This window comes from Phoenix dactylifera, unplaced genomic scaffold (assembly GCF_009389715.1).
Source record: "Phoenix dactylifera cultivar Barhee BC4 unplaced genomic scaffold, palm_55x_up_171113_PBpolish2nd_filt_p 000845F, whole genome shotgun sequence".
NCBI lineage: Eukaryota > Viridiplantae > Streptophyta > Magnoliopsida > Arecales > Arecaceae > Phoenix > Phoenix dactylifera.
Window position 1 is genome coordinate 127,581 of NW_024068209.1, and position 22,420 is coordinate 150,000.

General features: G+C 35.5%; 3 protein-coding genes across 3 annotated transcripts; all 3 read right to left on the bottom strand.

Annotated features, from left to right (window-relative positions):
• Positions 1-1,946: 1,946 nt before the first annotated feature.
• LOC120107376 (norbelladine 4'-O-methyltransferase 2-like) lies at positions 1,947-2,711 on the bottom strand. The gene is made up of 2 exons (XM_039120636.1): positions 2,658-2,711; positions 1,947-2,195 (listed from the first exon to the last, which is right to left on the bottom strand). Exons 1-2 carry the CDS (start codon positions 2,709-2,711, stop codon positions 1,947-1,949), a joined length of 303 nt encoding a protein of 100 aa, XP_038976564.1.
• Positions 2,712-2,868: 157 nt separating this feature from the next.
• LOC120107378 (norbelladine 4'-O-methyltransferase-like) lies at positions 2,869-11,249 on the bottom strand. Its single transcript, XM_039120642.1, has 5 exons — positions 11,121-11,249; positions 10,770-10,849; positions 7,646-7,790; positions 6,377-6,508; positions 2,869-3,304 (listed from the first exon to the last, which is right to left on the bottom strand). The coding sequence occupies exons 1-5, from the start codon at positions 11,175-11,177 to the stop codon at positions 3,011-3,013; spliced, it is 708 nt and encodes a 235-aa protein (XP_038976570.1). The 5' UTR covers positions 11,178-11,249; the 3' UTR covers positions 2,869-3,010.
• A 4,141-nt stretch (positions 11,250-15,390) lies between these two features.
• LOC120103941 (norbelladine 4'-O-methyltransferase-like) lies at positions 15,391-21,725 on the bottom strand. The gene is made up of 3 exons (XM_039120639.1): positions 21,586-21,725; positions 20,118-20,249; positions 15,391-15,824 (listed from the first exon to the last, which is right to left on the bottom strand). The coding sequence occupies exons 1-3, from the start codon at positions 21,718-21,720 to the stop codon at positions 15,531-15,533; spliced, it is 561 nt and encodes a 186-aa protein (XP_038976567.1). The 5' UTR covers positions 21,721-21,725; the 3' UTR covers positions 15,391-15,530.
• Positions 21,726-22,420: the final 695 nt, after the last annotated feature.

Genomic DNA, 22,420 nt, shown 5'->3' on the forward strand with positions numbered 1-22,420 from the left:
CTCGGACCCGACCCGAATCCGACTCGAACCCAACCCAAATCGGGTCGGATCACCCCTAGTCGTATGGAGGGGGTCACGGGATGTACTTAGTGGCATGGGAAAGTATCTGTCTATCAGTGAGCGAGAGTAGCGTCAGTGTGTTGTCTCTTGTGGAGCGGCGCGAGGCGCTGATTGCCCGACATGCAGCTCGATTCACGTTGGAGCCGCAGGGTTTCTGGAGTCAGACCATGGCTGCTAGATACGGCCGGACGGGCACTGCAGCGGCGATTCGCAGTGGGCGTCGCTGCTCATTTATGTAGCGAGAGATTGCAAGATACTTACCCACAGTTGGGGAGAATACTAGATGGTTGATAGGCGATGGACAGAGTATTGATGTGGTTGGCGACCCAAGGGTGGGTGCCCTACCCTTGAGACTCTGGCCGACCATGGTTGACATTGAGGCAGTGGAGGGACTGCGGATCTGTGACCTCTTTGTCCTGGGCAGGGCTGCTTGGGATGAGGCTAGGTTGGGTCACATGTTTGGGACACACCTAGCTAAGAGGGTCCGGTCCCTTCCGATTTCGGAGTATGCGGGTCCGGATACCCAGGTGTGGAGCACGTCGTGTAGGACCGGTGTGAGGGTGGGGGAGCTCCGTGTGCTCCGGTCGGAGCATGAGCCAGGTCCGGAGTGTGCCTAGGTCTGGCGCCTAAGCCTCCATCCGAGGGTCGCACTGTCCTTATGAAAGGTCGTATGGGATCGGCTTCCGACGAGAGCAGTACTTAGCGGACGGGGATTGAGGATGCCCCCTAAGTGCAGGGCATGCAAAGCCAATGAGTCGGTGAACCATGCACTATTTCAGTGCACATGAGCAAAGGCGGCGTGGCTGCTACGGGAGGATTGGTCTCAAAGGGACCAGTTCTTATAGACCATCCATTGGTGGTCGGGCAACCCATTGACATGCCAAGAGGCAGTTAGAGCGACCTGCATAACATACCAGATATGGCTGGCAAGGAATGCTCGAACCTTCAGCGAGCAGAGCATGTCACCAAGGCTCGTGGCGGAGAGCGCCCGGGCACAGGCGGCAGAGATTAGTCGTGTTTCCTCCTTAGAAGGACTTTTGATAGCTTGGGATATCTGGGGTTCCCATTCTGCCTCGACAACTTCTCGTACGGTGTTTTTCACCTGAGAGCCCCCACCCCCAAGCTTCCTCAAGGTCAATTTTGATGGGTCGGTGCTGGATGGTGGCACAAATGGTGGAGCGGGTTTCGTCATTAGGGACCCGAATTCTAGAGTCGTAGCGGCAGGAGGCTATCAGTTATTTGACTGCACGGTTCCTGGAGCGGAGCTGAGAGCTGCTTGGGCGGGTCTTCGACACGCTCAGCGTGTGCTCTCAGCTAGTTCAGTCATTTTGGAGGGTGACTCGGCTACGGTCATCAGCTAGATCCAGGAGGGTCAGAGGGTCGGTGCTGCCAACTATCCCTTGATTCGCGATATCTGAATGATGGTGAGGGACGGAGGGGTGGTCCAGGCGAAGCATGTGTTTAGAGAAGCCAACGGGGCTGCAGATTGGGTGGCCACATATGTGGGTAATCATGCCAGTAGTACCCTATAGGCAGGGGACGGGGAGCTGCCTCGGGAGCTCCATGATATTTTGTTTCCGATTTTATTTGGTGCATCCGTACACATGTTGTATAGATCACTCGGTCTAGCAAAAAGAAAAAAAAAAGAAAAAAGAAAAAAAAGAAAGAAAAGATATGCATCATCCCTAGCATATCAAGAAAGAGGCACTTTTTAATAGGTAGAAATTTTATTAAATCCAAGTAGATACTGAAGATTTTCAAAGGGAACAATATCTAAGTAGCTCCATGTCTTATTTCCATATATAAAGTATGCATAAAGAGACGTGATCAAGTCCGGGCAATCAGATAATGCAGCAAAAGATGGTAAGTCCATCACCAATACAAACTTATGATATATCAATGCGAGAATCAGCAGCTAAGAAATCATTAAACTTCACTTGAAGGTTTCTCACTTCAATGAACTCCTCGGGATAGGATGGATTCACTGGAACAGCTACACTACCAGACCAAAGCGTATTATCATATGCAATAACTCCTCCAACTTTGACAAGTTTTAGCAAACGTTCGTGGTATTTCCCATAATTTAACTTGTCGGCATCCACTAAAGCAAAATCAAAGAGGTTATCTTTCTTTGTCTACAATTATCCAAAAAGTTATGCAATCGCAATAAAATAGCCAAAAGGTACTTCTGTATAAGAGTCCATCATAAAATGGCCGTAAGGTACTTCTACATACTTGGCACTGTCATAGGACTGACTGTTGGCTATTTGAACAATATTCAAGTTCTCAAAATAGTGAGGTGGGTCGGCCAATAACAATCACCCATGCCAACAAGCGATTATTTCAATCAAGCAACCTTTACACTATTATGGCAATGGCACCATACTCTACTTTATCACCTGAATAAGAGATTTATTTTCTAATTCTTAAGCTTCCAAGAAATGCAAGAATCACTAAGACAATAACTAATAATACGGTGGCAGTTAATAACATATACTGGCCTAGCTAGCGTCAGAGTATGCTCTAAGCTTAAGAAAAGAAGAAGAGGGGAGATATAAGCTTCTAGTAATGTAACAAGGTAAACAATCTAAGCTTACCCTAAAAACTTGAGCTATGATCGTATTAGGCTTAGTAAATCCATCTTCTAGCATGCATCTTAGAATGCACACTTGAAGGGATAAATGGGTTGGGTCAAAATGAGAACCTGGTTGACTAAATAAATAATTACTTTGGGGGGATTGAACTCACATTCTCCAATAATCTGAGCTTTGACACTAAGTTGGAACAAGAGAAAAAAAAAAACCAAAGTATGCTCAAATATGCAATGTAAATTAAGATATATGTCATGGGATGCCCCACATCACTGATAAAGAGGTGCCACATGGGTTCACAAGGTTGGGTCGATCTCCACCCAATGGTTTAAGTTTTTTAGTATAATCAAAACACATAATTAGATAAGACGCATACAGATGGTGAGTCCATCACCAATAGAAACTTGTGATATCTCAATCCGGGAGTCAGCAGCCAAAAACTTATTAAACTTCAGAAAGTAGTCTCTGACTTTGGCATCATACTCAGAAAGAGGAGTACCCACCGGAGCAACCACACGACCAGACCAAAGAGTATCATCATAGACAATAACTCCTCCAATCTTCACGAGTTTAAGCAAGCGTTCATGGTATTCTCCATAGTTTAACTTGTCAGCATCAACAAATGCAAAATCAAACAACTCATCTTCCTTTACCTGCAGTTGTCAGTGAAATTTCGTTATCATGATCATATAGCAGTAACTTCCTACATAGAGAGTTTCACTTACAAATTGTCTTGTTTGAAAACCCAATGATAGTTTAACCATGTGGCGGCATTGTAGTTTTAGAACAAAAATATTGTTTTCCATTCAAGCATTCCATTTTTGTTAGGTTCTTCAAAGGTTTACACTCAAAAATCAGAATAGAAGCAACATACTTGCTTGCCAAGAGATGAGAGCAATATATTTTTTAAAAGCCCGAAGCATATATGAAGAGTGTCGAAGAGATTGGTAATTTTTATGCTTACTTTGTATAGTGGCGGTATTAAGATACGATGATTTCAAAGTAATTTGATCCATGCTTTGACAATATAAATCCCTACATTTGCAGCTATTATTGGTATAATTTAACTGAGTAAATCACATAAATTCTCTTGAGGTTTATGTTTGTTATACTTACACCTAATAGTTTGTAAAACTTACACTTACACCTAGTTAAATTAACGACATTAGTGAATCCATTTACCTCATATGAAAAGTCAAAATTGTCCTTGAATGAGGAAGAGAATACATACATTTTCTTAAATCTTTGGGTGGTTGTTATGTCACATAAAGTTATTTTGCCATTTTAAAATTTTTTTCTGATGTAATATTTGGATCTCATTTAAAGTTAACAGTTTGACTAATGTTCTGTTAGGTTAAGGTTAAAGTGTTGGATAAAAATAAATCTCAAGGAGGTAAGCGTAGATTTTTCATACTACTGGGTGTGTAAATATAATTTACTCCAAATCTCTAGGAGGTACGTAGTGAATAAATAAAATACAAAATGATTAGAAAATAAATTAATTTTGCACTCTTTGACAACAAATATACTTTATGTTGGAAGTCTAATTCAAACTTAGATCAAAAGTTTGAGATCTTGTCTTGAGTTATAGAGTAGGAAGAGTAGGTAAGGTATAATGGCTTGATGAATTAAGTCATCTAGTTTGGGCTGTGCAGTGGTTGAAAGGTTGTTCTCAATATGAACCTCCGCAGACTAGAGGTGTCATATGGCCATGTTTTGAGCTCTTTATTGGATAAAGATCGGAATGTAATCTTGGATTAGTAAATGACAAATGAGATACAAGTGGTGAAGAGCTTACCATGTGAATAGAATGGTACTTGGCTTGGTAGTGTTTAAGTGGAAAGGGAATGGCCGTGTGTGAGAGTCTATATAAAAAGTGAGTTCAGCAGTATAGATTTAGAGAGTATTTAGTAGTAAAATAATATATTGTTTTGTGTGGTGCTACCATTCTAAATTTCAGCAATGAGGCTCTATGCTTACTCCATGATTTTTATGTTGCTAGTCTTTTGACACATGAAATACACATGCAGAAGTCAAAAAAAGATATCAGATTATCAATTTGATCATAATTATGCAAGTATGTAGGCTAGTCCGCATCTTGATGTATGGCATATGTATGTTTTATTGACTTAAAATTTCGATCAATTAAAATATATTTAATTATCAGCAAAGGATATTGACAAGTGCCAACATTCTACAAAGAAAACAACCTTTAAATTTGAGTAAATACATATAGTTAGAAAAACAAGCATCCACATAAGCATATATAATTTTGGAGTTGCAACACTCTAATTCACAACATATTATATCATGCAAAAGATTACAAACTCAAGTTTCTAAATGATTAACACAGTTTGGGACCAATTGATAATTGCTATTGGGGACCCTATGGAAAGAATGAAATGATAGAATTTTCATTGGAAAAATCAAGCTCTGGTTTTGCTCTTATGTAAATGGCTTTGGAACAAGAAGCCTAACAAGTTCTACATATCATCGAAGATTGATTAATATGATAAGATATCAAAACCAAGTTTACTGAAGGTCATCAATTCAAATCCTTCCAAGCCAATTATTAATTAATTACCCAACTCCGATGTCATCTTATACCTGTTACAGTCTCCAAATGGATGATTCAAGCTGCATGTGAGACATGTTAACCTAATATAAAATGTTAACCTATTTTCGGTCAACCAGCAAAATAAAAAATATCAAATGCATAACAGGTTATTTTGTTTAGTCACTATGGAAAATGGTATAAAAAGTCATTATCCCTGTTGTATAATAGCTATGATAATAAAATAACAGCCAAATAATTGCCTTTGTTTAAATGGTTCATTATTAATATATAAAATAGAAAAAATTATGGTAATTGTAACTTCAAGCACCCCTTTAAGATTATATTATGAAGACCATTATGCTACACCATGATACTTTTGTAATGAGGATGCATCAGATTTAACCTATTTCAGGACTTACACAGTATAGATACACTAGAATGAGCTATAGACTAAGAAATTTAGGAGTCAAATGTTTTTTCTAAATTTTTTAATTTTAATTGGTTGGATTGCATAGTCTTCTCTATTATCTAACTGCAACTGAAGGGATTGGTTTAAGATAATGAGAGTGAGATATCAATAAGAGTCATAATCTTTTCTCAAAGTTAACATAAATAAGAGTACTAACCCTTTTTTAAAAACAAAGTAAAGAAGAGTCCTAGCTCATATATAATAATTCTATCTACTTAAAAATCATCCCATTTCATGGCAGTCATCCAAAAGCAATAGCAAGATAGCAAGATACCTATTCACTCATGCGAACATGCATATCTATTTGTAACAAAAGGAAGATGTAGAATTTATTTCATGGGTCTCTTTTGTTTTGATAGATCTCTCCTTAAAAGTGGGCATAAAATGATTTAATAAATTTGGCAATTATGCTAATCTATATTTTTTTGGCTTAGCTCTATTTATTATATGAAACATTTTTCATTTGCTTGAACTCAAATATTTTATGATTTATATCCAGGACACTTTTATTTTATTTTTTTGTTAATTTTTTGTTTCTCCAAACACATGCAAAGCTTTGCAAGGGATATCTACATGGCTTAACCTATGTAAAGTTCTTTTTTATTAATTAAAGACCCAACTCTTGCTTTTATTGCTAGAGCAAAAGATAATTACTATACACCACAAAAAATATTATGCTTGATATATGTGGAAAGTTACCTCCTGGAGCATTTTATCAAGAGCAGAGAGAGCTTCTGATTCAATAAAATTAATCTTGTCCTCAACTCCCGCTTTTTGAATAAATGGTAGTCCTATCTTAAAGTATGATCGGTTAATGTCGATTGCTGTAACCTACAACAAAGTATGAACAAAAGGATAAAGGGTCATGAACACCAAATTTTTATAGTTCGAGTTTTTCAAAGATATTCATGGTTGAGCATTGTTTTCTGACATGCATTCATAAGTTCAATAGTATTGTTTAATCATAAGTTTTTGCAAATTTGTTTAAATGTATCTTTTCTGAATAAACTCAAAATATAACCAGTTAAATGCAAAATAAGTTGCGCACACACAGTCATACATGTATATAATATATATGTCAGTATGCATGTAGAAACATACATATCGACTAGACTATACATTAAAAATGTCTAGTAATAGAGCTTTTGATGTCCAAAACCTCATACAAAACAAAGGGAAGGTAATTTCCTTTTCATCCTTCACTTTGCTTAACTCTGGACTTTAGTTTTGCAAACAATGCCATTAATTACATTTTGAACATCAGTTATATATCCATTTAAAAGATTACACATTTAATTTAGTTTTTCTTTATCTATTTCTCACATGTGTTTTCAGAAATATATTAGTGGTTAGAGAATGGATTGGACGTCGTAGGTACCCTATTTCTCCATCTTGTAATAATATTTAAGATCTAAAACACAAGATGAATGAGTAGTAAGCTATTTTTAGACCTGCTCTAATTCAGGAACAATATGCTACTTCTACTTATGCACCTATTACAGAGATGAAGTATAGGTGTCAATGTTTTAGAGACTAAAGGAGGTGTCAGTGTATGCACTGAAGGTCCATGGAAGATACATATTTTCTATTCTAGATATTTCCAGGCTTTTAGATCAGAACTAGTAGTGTGATTTATCTTGGATGAGCCATCATTGACTTTGTATTAATTATATCTTTTACCAATAATTTAATGTAGTATGTCGTCTGACTCTTTCGAAATGTGTTCTGGTTAGACTATAACTAAAAATTAAATTTTTAGTAAACATTTAATGATTCCAAATCAATGGTGGATCATTTTAATTAAAAATCTGCTCAGGGTGATCATGATCTAGGCATTATAAATGCCTAAAACCCGAAGATCATATGCTCGGTGGCCACATACCTGGGCATAAAATAGGTAATGAAATTACTAGTAAACATAAACAAGTGAACACAGCATTATTTTAATGTGCTAAGGAGTTGAAAAACCTTGCCCTCCGTCGGTAATGCTAGTGCTGTCGCAAGGAGTGAATAACCTGTGAACACACCAAGCTCAAGTGTCTTCTTTGCATTCATGAGCTTTAGAAGTATAGAAAGATGTTGGCATTCCTCCGGAGGCACCATCCAGAAATGCCTGCGACATCAAAAAATAAAAAGATAAAAAAAGTGGGTAGGGGAGGGTGGTCTAAATGCTAATTATAATCGACTCGCATAAGGTTAAGTATTAATAGATCGACAACTTTGAATAAGATATATCATCATACAATTCATTTAATATAGTCAAAGTTCCCTATGCTGTCCTATGACGTATGCAGTTTCAATTTTAACCAGTCTTTAAATAGTTAATCTTATTTACCATTTGTTACACATAACTAGTTAAAGATTGAGATCTCCAGAAAAGTTAGTTAAAGAATTCACTAATCATCTGGATTTGGATTAGCTAAATTAGTCTGGCAATGTTACTTAAGGATACCAAATCAAAAGAAGGTCCAATATTAGTTTGAGGGTCCTTATTAGACACAACAATGTCTGATGAATGAAGAACAGTGAAATCAAACTATCATGACATAGTTAATATATTGGACGAATGTGATAGTAATTTCAGATCCACTTTATACAATAAAGAATATATCTCGTTGGCTATCACACTCTACAAAAAAAGTTCAAAAAAAAAGGAATTTCTCACTGTTATCAGGAATGATAAACAGGGCTAGGCTAGCATTTCTTGGATCACAGATAAATCTTATTTTAAGCAAGCTAGCACATCAGAGCATCGGATTTTAATAACGCTTATGGTCTGTTTGGATATTCCTACAGGATTGGAGCTTGTTGACCCATCGGCCATCTAGCTTCCATTTTTTAGGAACCTATCAAACCTAGCATCGATCCTAGCTTTTGGGCTATAAGAAGAAAAAAAAAAAGATAAGAAAAATTTATGAAGGTCTTTTTTTTTTTTTTCTTTCCATAGAATTTGAGCTAGGTAGAGTTTGGTTGATATAGGATTATACTTAAATGGATGGCCCAATCTTAGAGGAATAGCCAAACAAGCCCTTAAAATACTTAATGGTGGCTTTTGAATACTTGACATCATACTGAAGGCTGCAAATGTGTCGGGTTGACTGGTGACCCGACCCGTTCAGACCCGATCCGACCCGTTTTAAAGGACCTGTGGGGCTGGGTTAGGTTCTAAAATTGGACTTGTTCTATTTTTAGGGTCAGATCTAGGTTTTCTGAATTCTGACCCAACTCGATCCGATCTATTTGAAATTTGAACAATTTTAGATTTCTAACTCTACGACCCGACCCGAAAAAAAAGCTGCTATAATGTGATAGTTCTTCCGGCAGTTCTCTTCGGTGCCCATGAAAAATGAGGTGAGGCTTATGGTCAACAGCAATATTGTTACAATCAGAATCACAGAATCACAATCTCTACATCATGCAAGGGGGAGTGGTTCCTGGTTCACAATGCAACGGCAATTGTGTTAGTAAAAAGGGAGTCAACTTTTGGCTATTGAGGCTCTAGACCGCACCCTCGACTCAAGAGTTCGAACCAAGTTGCTCATGGTGTGGAAGTCTCTCTCTCTCTCTCTCTCTCTCTCTCTCTCTCTCTCTCTCTCTCTCTCTCTGTGTGTGTGTGTGTGTATGTGTGTGCGTGGGTGTGTATGTGCATGTGTGTGTATGCATGTGTGTGTGTACATGTGCGTGTGTGTGCGCGATGGCACAAGCATCTTCTGATAATGCTGATGTCTTCAAGTACATGTCCAAAACCGTTATTTAATATACCACAACAAAAATAGTTGTCTTTGTATTTTTCTATCCATATTTGAATGAATAGTTTGAAGACAAAATATAATGTGTGTTATACCATATACATTATTAACTAGTACCCGCTTCAATGGAGACTAACAAGAGATTTTATATACATATATACATATATACATACATACATATATATTGGCTCACACTTAAGTATTTTTCTTTAAACAGTTATTGCAATCTCATGAGGACTGTACTCCAATAAAGACATTGTGCCATCAGCATGCCACAGTTGCACCAAAGTACAACTTCGGTCATGTTGGTAATGTGCAAATTTATAATAATTACTTTTTCGGATCACATTTGGTATCAGAGCCGAGGACGGCTCTTGTCCGATGGTGGGAAGGGTGTGAGGCCCAATAGTCCCACATCGGAAAGACTCGTTCCAGAGCCTGGGCATATGAGGCGGGTGACTCCAAATCCTGCAGGCGCATTTTGGGTGGAAAACAAAACCGGGGAGGGGTGAAGGACGCTTGCGTGAAGCCCCAGAACCGGACAATATCTGGCAGGGAAGCCCCGTGTTCCCCCCTCATGTGGCCCCCACGTGGGCACTAGGTGCCTCACGTGCCTCGCAGAGGCGGGGGCGTGACAAACAGAATCTGGCTCGGATCCAAATTTCTTGGGTTGGGAGCAGACTATACATGGATCCGACCCAAATGATTCGTTGATCAAAAATTGTAGCTGTGGATCTGACACAATCCAAACCCGATCTTCTATTGGGTTGGATCTGAGTTCAATATTAGAACCTAAGCAAAGAAACTGAATTAGGTCGGAGTTACTCATGACTCGGACCAATCTGAGCCATTTGTACCCCTAATCATGTTGTATACTCTATTACATGATGATAGAATAACACATTGCAATAAAGATAAACATGAACTGGTTCCCACTTCGCAACACTCCTCAAAAGGAGAAAGAACCAACCGTACCCACAAAAAAAAGGTCAAAAAGAGCTGTACAGAGAGACAAGGTAAGTGAGGCCCTTAGATTTGTAACTGAGCAGCTAGGACAATGCTCGAGTTGTTGGTGTTGATCACTCTTTGCCTTTGGACTACCCTCTTTCATGTTAATTCAGTAGGAATTCCTCTTGCCCAACCATGAAGAGATCCATCAATAGCATGGATAAAATCACAAGACATTTTCAGATTTCGTGCTTTGAATTATTCTTTATTTTTTCCACAAAGATATCTAAAATAACTACATAACAATGTAATCAAGCCATCTCACTGCTTTATAATTTAATGTTTCCATAAAATTAAATAGTTAAGATTCAGCAATCTGAAGGTTTGGAACTTGCCACTCTTGTTTCTTAGTCGCCTCTCTCAATGCCTTAAGTTGTTCGTGCTCTCGTGGATAAACACTTGTCTCCAATATATACTGCAAAAAGAGAGAGAGAAAAGATTAATTAGAAATAAGGGGGCAAAAAAACCCTCCATGAAGAAAGAATGTTCTCTTTATTTTAATCTCTTCAGAAGTGAAAAAAATTGGAGAAAAGAGAAACTCCCTTTTTTTTCCTTATTTTTTTTCTTTTCTTTTTCTATTCTCTTGCATCTCTTCTCCCTTTCTCTGTGTCTTTTTTCTTTTCTCCCCCTCCACAACATATCCCAAAAGAAATCATGAAGAAGAAAAAGAAGAAAAGAGAAGCGACCTTGTAAAGGGCATCATTCTGCAAGAGATGTATTGCATGTCCTGCCGGGATAGCCATTGATGTTCTTCCAGGGTTCCTTAATGGAGATCTCTCAGTTTGGCACCCTCTCCTTCCTCCATATATATATATATATATATATCTATCTTGATATATATATATCCCATGGGTTGTGAGTAATCGATAAAGAGGTGGTAGGTGGTCGGTGGTAGGTGAGGGTGGCCATGATTAGTGGATTCCTTGCAAAGTTTTTCTTTTGCTTTTCTTCCTCCTAAGGAACATAAAAGAATTTATTTTTTTAATTGGCTTCAACGATGATTCCATGAAGATGAGCATTTTTAAAACGTTGGCGTGCCTCAGGCGCAGCAGTAGCTACTTGGATGATTTATACTTTCGAGCAGTTCTTTTGGTAGGGAAGTGACAGCACAACAGAACTTCTGCCGCATACGACTGCTGAGGTCGGTAAAAATCGAAATAATCGATATATAGAAGATGGCTCGCAAGAAATTCATTTATTGAAGTGTTTTTGTCAGAAAAGCGAAAAAACAGTGTAGAACAAAAAATTTTTAACAAAGTAGTGAAAGCCGGCTCAATCCTTAGACGAATATGTAAGCCCCGGCTCTCAAATATATTTATTATAATAAATTCTACAGTGAGCATCCAAAATGTATTAAGGCTCCCAATGCATTTGGGGGCCTCAAATGATGCTACATATCTTTATAACTATAAACGCATTGAAGCCTCCAACTGTATTTATGTTAGGACATATCTTTTACTTTAAAAAAATTATTGTTTCTTTTCTTATTTATGCATGGAGGCCCCCAAATGCATTGAGCCGATGGCATTTTCTAGACGAAAACTATAGCATGATATAGGCTTAGGCTTATCGTTTAGAGGTCTTCGAAACTATCTCTTTATATGGAGCGGTCTATTTTGCCGTTATCTAGATTAGTGCGACATGCAGTGATGGTCAGATAACGGTCGGTAGTACTATTACGGCGAGAAAATTATTCCATGTGGGGCGGCATACGGCTCTGTTTGTGTGCCGATTATAGTGCTGCAACAGTTGCTAGTTGCCCAAACTGTCGGTCCTTATTGGTACGTATTGGTCAGCTCTTTGGCTAGGACTGGAGTCGTGCGGTGCGGTCCGAGCTACTATCAGTATGTTTTGATCGGCTTCTGAGCTGATTAGGGCTGAAGCCATCCACCTCAATCTGCACCGACACAAAAAAAGTTGGTCTAGTCCAAAAAGGTGTCAATATTTTCCTCGTTGATGCCAAATAGATTTCATCGGCAGTTCTATGCATCTTAAAGTTACCATGAAGAGAAAAACTTGACATCATCTCCTCGCAATGATGACGTTTAGTTTGCAAAAGCAGACTAGAATGTAGTCATTTGATGTGTAATTGGAAGAATCAAACATTTTATTATTTCTAGTTGGAAAAAAAGCTGGGGACTATCCTATGACATCCCTAGAGCAATAGAGAGAGGGAGAGTAGGTTAGGGATTGGCAATTTGGACGCATCGACTTTGGCTAAATTCAACTTGGACCATAACCATAACCGATCATTCCAGACATAACAAATGCAAATGCAACTGATACTTGACTTGTTAAACTAAAAGTTACATAAAATGAAATAGTAATTAAGACTTTATATCTTTACATCTTTCGGAAGATGTGATTCTAAAATTCATGTAGTCTATCCTCACTAGTCACAGTTTCTTTTTTTTTTTGATAAATGCGGCAATTTATATAGCTCTAACTTGAGTACATCCTGCCAAATCACGAGAAAGCAAAGCGTACAAAGGAGAAGGAATATCTCCTATAGATGTCCATAAAAAATCTCCGAAGTGCCGGACGACGAAGGAGGCGATCCAGTCTGCTGCTTTGTTCGTCTTCCGAAACACGTGTTGCTTGCAAGCCGCCCATCTTCTGAACCAGCCTACGAATGTCTCTGATGAGAAGATGGCCACACCATATCTGTCCACACCTCGTATAACTAGTCACGGTTTTTAGCATGCCTTTCTTGCAGCTACCATTAGGAAAACATAATTTATCATCATACTCGTTGAAGCTACCAAGAGCAGAGCTGATAAGAGGTTAGGGTAGTTTTTTCGAGCAGCTAAAAAATGAGGAACATTTGCTTTATGACTTCAATATCCATTGAAATTGTACTTATATATATAATATACTCTATCAACATTTGTCTTTTGAGGAAAAATTTGTACCATCCTCAGGAGCAGCAAGATAGTTGTTACATTCTTTAACAAATTATTCAGTCTCTCACCCTCAAAAAAATAAAGTTGTTTTGTCTCTTTGTTTCATGAAGATCTACACACGAATGGTGCACCCTGCCTCTATGGAAGCAAGATTCAGATTCAAAAGGAGAAAAATTCTCTTTGTATTTTCTGAAGAACACCCAGCGCTTGATGTCAACATGAGCTTTGAGTAATTTAAGGTGCAACTTCTTATGAAATGATATTAGAATTATACAAGCTTTAGCTATGCAGCCTAATTACATTATTCTTAATAGCAGAATTATTTTATGCTTCAAATGTTAACTTAACTCTTTATGAACTTTGAATGCAAATAAGCGGCATGTTTTATGAGTATTTAATCTCATCTTTCAAATTTAGCATGTAATAGTTGTCCAACAGAGTTAAAAAGTAATTTTTAGATCTAGTAAATTCTGGACTCATGACTTTGCTAAGAAGTTTAAGGCCTAATTTTCCACGAAAAACACAATATTGCAGCCGATGGCTATAAGTTCCAAAAATGCATAAATTGGTAGTGTGATTCCAAACATATCTATCTATATGCATGAATCAGTTCATAGAAACCTGCAAGTAATCACACAAAACCTGTATGCAATTATTTTGTATTCATATATACTTAGAATAAATAACCCTCTCCTTAGGATATTAAGTTGGGGAAAATACCCATTCAATTTCCACCAATATTTTTTTTCAAAGGGTGCAACTCCTACATATCTCTAAATAAATCATTTTGGCTTTTATTGTTTAAAGCATCAACATGTGTTCTTATATATGTATCATGCACATCATACTTGATTCGTACATTCTTATTTAGAAATATAAATAGCAGCATTTTCTACTTAAAGATTAGTGCAGACAAAATGATATGCATCATCCCCAACATATCAAGAAAGAGGCACTTTTTAATAGGTAGAAATTTTATTAAATCCAAGTAGATGCTGAAGATTTTCAAAGGGAACAATATCTAAGTAGCTCCATGTCTTATTTCCATATATAGAGTATGCATAAAGAGACGTGATCAAGTCTCGGCAATCAGATAATGCGGCAAAAGATGGAAAGTCCATCACCAATACAAACTTATGATATATCAATGCGAAAATCAGCAACCAAGAAATCATTAAACTTCACTTGAAGGTTTCTCACTTCAATGAACTCCTCGGGATTGGATGGATTCACTGAAACAGCTACACTACCAGACCAAAGCGTATTATCATATGCAATAACTCCTCCAACTTTGACAAGTTTTAGCAAACGTTCGTGGTATTTCCCATAATTTAACTTGTCAGCATCCACTAAAGCAAAATCAAAGAGGTTATCTTCCTTTGTCTACAATTATCCAAAAAGTTATGCAATCGCAATAAAATAGCCGTAAGGTACTTCTGTATAAGGTCCATCATAAAATGGCCGTAAGGTAGTTCTATATACTTGGCACTGTCATAGAACTGACTGTTGGCTATTTGAACAATACTCAAGTTCTCAAAATAGTGAGGTGGGTCTGCCAATAACAATCACCCATGCCAACAAGCGATTATTTCAATCAAGCAACCTTTACACTATTATGGCAATGGCACCATACTCTACTTTATCACCTGAATAAGAGATTTATTTTCTAATTCTTAAGCTTCCAAGAAATGCAAGAATCACTAAGACAATAACTAATAATACAGTGGCAGTTAATAACATACACTGGCCTAGCTAGCGTCAGTATGCTCTAAGCTTAAGAAAAGAAGAAGAGGGGAGATATAAGCTTCTAATAATGTAACAAGGTAAACAACCTTAGCTTACCCTAAAAACTTGAGCTATGATTGTATTAGGCTTAGTAAATCGATCTTCTAGCATGCATCTTAGAATGCACACTTGAAGGGATAAATGGGTTGGGTCAAAAAGAGAACCTGGTTGACTAAATAAATAATTACGAGTGGATTTGAACTCACATTCTCCAATAATCTGAGCTTTGATACTAAGTTGGAACAAGAGAAAAAAAAAAGCCAAAGTCTGCTCAAATATGCAATGTAAATTAAGATATATGTCATGGGATGCCCCACATCACTGATAAAGAGGTGCCACATGGGTTCACAAGCTTGGGTCGATCTCCACCCAATAGTTTAAGTTTTTTAGTATAATCAAACCACATAATTAGATAAGACGCATACAGATGGTGAGTCCATCACCAATAGAAACCTGTGATATCTCAATCCGGGAGTCAGCAGCCAAAAACTTATTAAACTTCAGAAAGTAGTCTATGACTTTGGCATCATACTCAGAAAGAGGAGTACCCACCGGAGCAACCACACGACCAGACCAAAGAGTATCATCATAGACAATAACTCCTCCAATCTTCACGAGTTTAAGCAAGCGTTCATGGTATTCTCCATAGTTTAACTTCTCAGCATCAACAAATGCAAAATCAAACAACTCATCTTCCTTAACCTGCAGTTGTCAGTGAAATTTCGTTATCATGAACATATAGCAGTAACTTCCTACATAGAGAGTTTCACTTACAAATTGTCTTGTTTGAAAACCCAATGATAGTTTAACCATGTGGCAGCATTGTAGTTTTAGAACAAAAATATTGTTTTCCATTCAAGCATTCCATTTTTGTTAGGTTCTTCAAAGGTTTACACTCAAAAATCAGAATAGAAGCAACATACTTGCTTGCCAAGAGATGAGAGTAACATATTTTCTAAAAGCCCGAAGCATATATGAAGAGTGTCGAAGAGATTGGTAATTTTTATGCTTAATTTGTATAGTGGTGGTATTAAGATACGATGATTTCAAAGTAATTTGATCCATGCTTTGACAAAATAAATCCCTACATTTGCAGCTATTATTTGTATAATTTAACTGAGTAAATCACATAAATTCTCTTGAGGTTTATGTTTGTTATACTTACACCTAATAGTTTGTAAAACTTACACTTACACCTAGTTAAATTAACGACATTAGTAAATCTATTTACCTCATATGAAAAATCAAAATTATCCTTGAATGAGGAAGAGAATATATACATTTTCTTAAATCTTTGGGTGGTTGTTATCTCACATAAAGTTATTTTGCCATTTTAAAAATTTTTTTCTAATGTAATATTTGGATCTCATTTAAAGTTAATAGTTTGACTAATGTTTTGTTAGGTTATAGGTTAAAGTGTTGGATAAAAATAAATCTCAAGGAGGTAAGCGTAGATTTTTCATGCTACTGGGTGTGTAAATATAATTTACTCCAAATCTCTAGGAGGTTTTGTAATTCACTCTTTAAGTAAAGATGGTACTTAGTGAATAAATAAAATACAAAATGATTAGAAAATAAATTAATTTTGCACTCTTTGACAACAAATATACTTTATGTTGGAAGTCTAATTCAAACTTAGATTAAAAGTTTGAGATCTTGTCTTGAGTTATAGAGTAGGAAGAGTAGGTAGGGTATAATGGCTTGGTGAATTAATACTCCATTTGGCAGAGCTTTTGGTGGGCCAGAAAGCACTTTCCGACCCTCCAAAAGTACTTTTGGATGAAATAGAGGTATTTGATAAAAAAAATCGAAAAATTATTTTAGCTTTACCAGAAAGTTAAAACAGCTTCTTGAGAGAAGCTCCAAAATGAAACTTCTTCGAAAAAGCAATTTTAGCATGCGTCGGAAAGCTGTTTTGATCTATATTTTTTTTGGGACCAAAATATCCATGATAAAATATAATAATTATAGCAAATATTTCTTTATATTACAGAAATCTGCAAGAGTTCTAACAAAGAAAACAAAGAACCCAAAAATTAGTTTCTAAAAATATTATATTAATAAAATATTAATATATAATAATAATTATAATATTTTATGCCTTTATTATTGTATTATACTATATATATAATATTATATTACATCATATCATAAGACATTGATGTATTATGTTATATAATATCAAATTATGTTATATTATTATACTATAGCATACAATATTATATTACTATATTATAATAATATTATATTACATTACAGTAATATTATACTATATTATATATTTATGTATTAATATATATTATATTTTATTATGCTCTGTTGTATGATACTATGCGATGTCCTTTATGGTCATTTTGTCATACCAAGAATACTTTCTCAGTTTGTTTATCAAATACATATTAAAGTTACACAGCATTTTAGAAATATAGTTACCAAACAACAAATAGCTTTTTATAAAAACTCTAATTCAAAAGGCTCTACTTCCGAAAGCTCTACTACCATCAGGTCTGCCAAACGGGGCCTAGGTCATCTAGTTTGGATTGTGCAGTGGTTGAAAGGCTGTTCTCAATATGAACCTCTGCAGACTAGAGGTGTCATATGGCCATGTTTTGAGCTCTTTGTTAGATAAGATCAGAACTTAATCTTGGATAAGTAAACAAGAAATGAGATACAATTGGTGAAGAGCTTACCATATGAATAGAATGGTACTTGGCTTGGTAGTGTTTAAGTGGAAAGGGAATGGCTCTGTCAGAGTCTATATAAAAAGTGAGTTCAGCAGTATAGATTTATAGAGTATTTAGTAGTAAAATAATATATTGTTTTGTGTGGTGCTCCCAGTCTATATTTCAGCAATGAGGCTCTATGCTTACTCCATGATTTTTATGTTACTAGTCATTTGACACAAGAACTACACATGCAGAAGTCAAAAAAATATATATTAGATTATCAATTTGATCATAATTTTGCAAGTATGTAGGCTAGTCCGCTTCTTGATGTACGGCATATGTATGCTTTATTGACTTAAAATTTCAATCAATTAAAATATATTTAATTATCGGCAAAGGATATTGACAAGTGCCAGCATTCTATGAAGAAAACAACGTTTAAATTTGAGTAAATACATATAGTTAGAAAAACAAGCATCCACATAAACATATATAATTTTGGAGTTGCAACACTCTAATTCACAACATATTATATCATGCAAAAGATTACAAACTCAAGTTTCTAAATGATTAACACAGTTCGGGACCAATTGATAATTGCTATTGGGGGCCCTATGGAAAGAATGAAATGATAGAATTTTCATTGGAAAATCAAGCTCTGTTTTTGCTCTTATGCAATTGGCTTTGGAACAAGAAGCGTAACAAGTTCTACATATCATCGAAGATTGATTAATTTAATTCTTTTATTTTAGGTTTCTTGTTGTTAAGCCTGATATACACTATTTAACCTTCTTGACTAGCTTAAAGCCTATTTGGTATTACTTTTATTCTCTGTTTTTGGTTTTCGAGGCCCAAGAAGAAAAATGCACTAGACCGGCAAAGCAGATGATGAAACTCTTTTGATTGTTAAATTCATTAGAGAAAATTTTCAGAGGCTTTGGAACCAAAAATTATTGCTTCAAAGCAAGTGAAAGTAGAACCAAGGATTAGCATAAGTTATGAGGAAAGGCTGTCTTCCATGTTAAGCTTCACTTGGAATTTCACTAGAAGAAAAGCAAAAACACAAAAAAGGGGAATGCCAAACAAGGCCTTAGATTTTTAGGATCTACTAATATGATAATATATCAAAACCAAGGTTACTAAAGGTCATTAATTCAAATCCCTCCAAGCCAATTATTAATTAATTACCTGACTCCGATGTCATCTTACACCTGTTCTAGTCTCCAAATGGATGATTCAAGCCGCATGTGAGACATGTTAACCTAATATAAAATGTTAACCTATTTTCGGTCAACTAGCAAAATAGAAAATATGAAATGCATAACAGGTTATTTTGTTTAGTCACTATGGAAAATGGTCTAAAAAGTCATTATTCCTGTTGTATAACAGCTATGATAATAAAATAACAGCCAAATAATTGCCTTTATTTAAATGGTTCATTATTAATATATAAAATAGAAAAAATTATGGTATTTGTAACTTCAAGCACCCCTTTAAGATTATATTATGAAGACCATTATGCTACACCATGATACTTTTGTAACGTGGATGTATCAGATTTAACCTATTTTAGGACTTACCAGTATAGATTCACTGGAATGAGCTACAGACTGAGAAATTTAGAAGTCAATTGTTTTTTCTATATTTTTTAACTTTAATTGGTTGGATTGCATAGTCTTCTCTATTATCTAACTACAACTGAAGGGATTGGTTTAAGATAATAAGAGTGAGATATAAATAAGAGTCATAATCTTTTCTCAAAGTCAACAAAAATAAGAGTTCTAACCATTTTTTAAAAACAAAGTAAAGAAGAGTCCTAGCTCTTATATAATAATTCTATCTACTTAAAAATGATCCCATTTCATGGCAATCATCCAAAAGCAATAGCAAGATAGCAAGATACCTATTCACTCATGCGAACATGCATATCTATTTGTAACAAAAGGAAGTTGTAGAATCTATTTCATGGGTCTCTTTTATTTTGATAGATCTCTCCTTAAACATGGGCATAAAATGATTTAATAAATTTCGCAATTATGCTAATCTATATTTTTTTTGGCTTAGCTCTATTTATTATATAATACAATTTTTATTTGCTCGAACTCAAATATTTTATGATTTATATCCAGAACACTTTTATTTTATTTTTTTGTTAATTTTTTGTTTCCCCAAACACATGAAAAGCTTTGCAAGGGATATCTATGTGGCTTATCCTATGTTAAGCTCTTTTTTATTAATCAAAGACACAACTCCTGCTTTTATTGCTAGAGCAAAAGATAATTACCATACACCGCAAAAAATATTATGCCTGATATATGAGGAAAGTTACCTCCTGGAGCATTTTATCAAGAGCAGAGAGAGCGTCTGATTCAATAAAATTAATCTTGTCCTCAACTCCTGCTTTTTGAATAAATGGCAGTCCTATCTCAAAGTTGGATCTGTTAATGTCGATTGCTGTGACCTACAACAAAGTATGAACAAAAAAGATAAAGGGTCATGAACACTAAATTTTTATAGTTCAAGTTTTTCAAAGATATTCAAGGTTGAGCATTGTTTTCTGACATGCATTCATAACTTCAATAATATTGTTTAATCATAAGTTTTTTGCCAATTTGTTTAAATGTATCTTTTCTGAATAAACTCAAAATATAACTAGTTAAATGCAAAATAAGTTGCGCGCACACACACATACATGTATATAATATATATGTCGGTATGTATGTAGAAACATACATATCGACTAGACTATATATTAAAAATCTCTAGTAATAGATCTTTTGATGTCTATAACCTCATACAAAACAATGGGAAGGTAATGTCCTTTTCATCCTTCACTTTGCTTTACTCTGGACTTTAGTTTGGCAAACAGTGCCTTTAAGCACATAATGAACATCAGTTATATATCCATTTAAAAGATTACACATTTAATTTAGCTTTTCTTTATCTATTGCTTACATGTGTTTTCAGAAATATATTAGTGGTTAGAGAATGGATTGGACGTCGTAGGCACCCTTTTTTGTGTGTTTCTTGTTCAAGGACTAGGATGTTGTGTGAGTAAGGAGGCCGCTTATTAATGATTCAATATAATGTTTGCTCCTATCTAATTTAAATATCCTATCATGTATTTTAGACATATTCATAAAATTGAGGCCAATTGTTGAATGTGTAAAAGATATCCTAAGGACCAAGTATCTCAATAGCAACCCTGTCTCCATCTCGAAATAATATTTAAGATCTAAAACACAAGATGAATGAGTAGTAAGCTATTTTTAGACCTGCTCTAATTCTGAAACAATAAGCTACTTGTACTTATGCACCTATTACAGATATGAAGTATAGGTGTCAAAGTTTTAGAGACTAAAGCAGGTGTCACTGTATGCACTGAAAGTCCATAGAAGATACATATTTTCTATTCTAGATATTTTCAGGGGTTTAGATCAGAACTAGTAGTGTGATTTATCTTGGATGATCCATCATTGACTTGGTAATAATTATATCTTTTACCAATAATTTAATGTAGTATGACATCTGACTCTTTTGAAATGTGTTCTGGTTAGACTATAACTATAAATTAAATTTTTAGTAAATATTTAATGATTCCAAATCAATGATGGATCATTTTAATCAAAAATCCGCTGGGGGTGATCGTGATCTAGGCATTCTAATAAATGCCTAAAACCCAAATATCATATGTTCCCATGGCCACATACCTATGCATAAAATAGGTAATGAAATTACTAGTAAACAGAAACAAGGGAACACCGCATTGTTTTAATGTTGCTAAGGAGTTGAAAAACCTTGCCCTCCGCCGGTAATGCTAGTGCTGTCGCAAGGAGTGAATAACCTGTGAACACACCAAGCTCAAGTGTCTTCTTTGCATTCATGATCTTTAGAAGTATAGAAAGATGTTGGCATTCCTCCGGAGGCATCATCCAGAAATGCCTGCGACATCAAAAAAAAAAAAAAAAAAAAAAAAAAAAAGAATTCTAAAAAAGTGGACGGGGGAGGGTGGTCTAAATGCTAATTATAATCGACTCGCATAAGGTTAAATATTAATAGATCGACAACTTAGAATAGGATATATCATCATACAATTCATTTAATATAGTCAAACTGCCCTATGCTATCCAATGATGTATGCAGTTTCAATTTTAACCAATCTTTAAATAGTTAATCTTATTTACCATTTGTTACACATAACTAGTTAAAGATTGAAATGTCCAGAAAAGTTAGTTAAAGAATTCACTAATCATCTGGATTTGGATTAGCTAAATTAGTCTAGCATTGTTACTTAAGAATACCAAATCAAAAGAAGGTCCAATATTAGTTTGAGGGTCATTATTAGACACAGCAATGTCTGACGAATGAAGAACAGTGAGATCAAACTATCATGACATAGTTAATATATTGGACAAATGTGATAATAATTTCAGATCCACTTTATACAATAAAGAATATATCTTTGCAGCTATTATACTCTACAAAAAAAATTCAAAATAAAAAAGAAGATTTCTCACTGTTATCAGGAATGATAAACAAGGCTAGGTCTGTGTTTCTTGGATCACAAACAAATCTTATTTTAAGCAAGCTAGCACATCAGAGAACCGAATTTTAATAACACTCACAATCTGT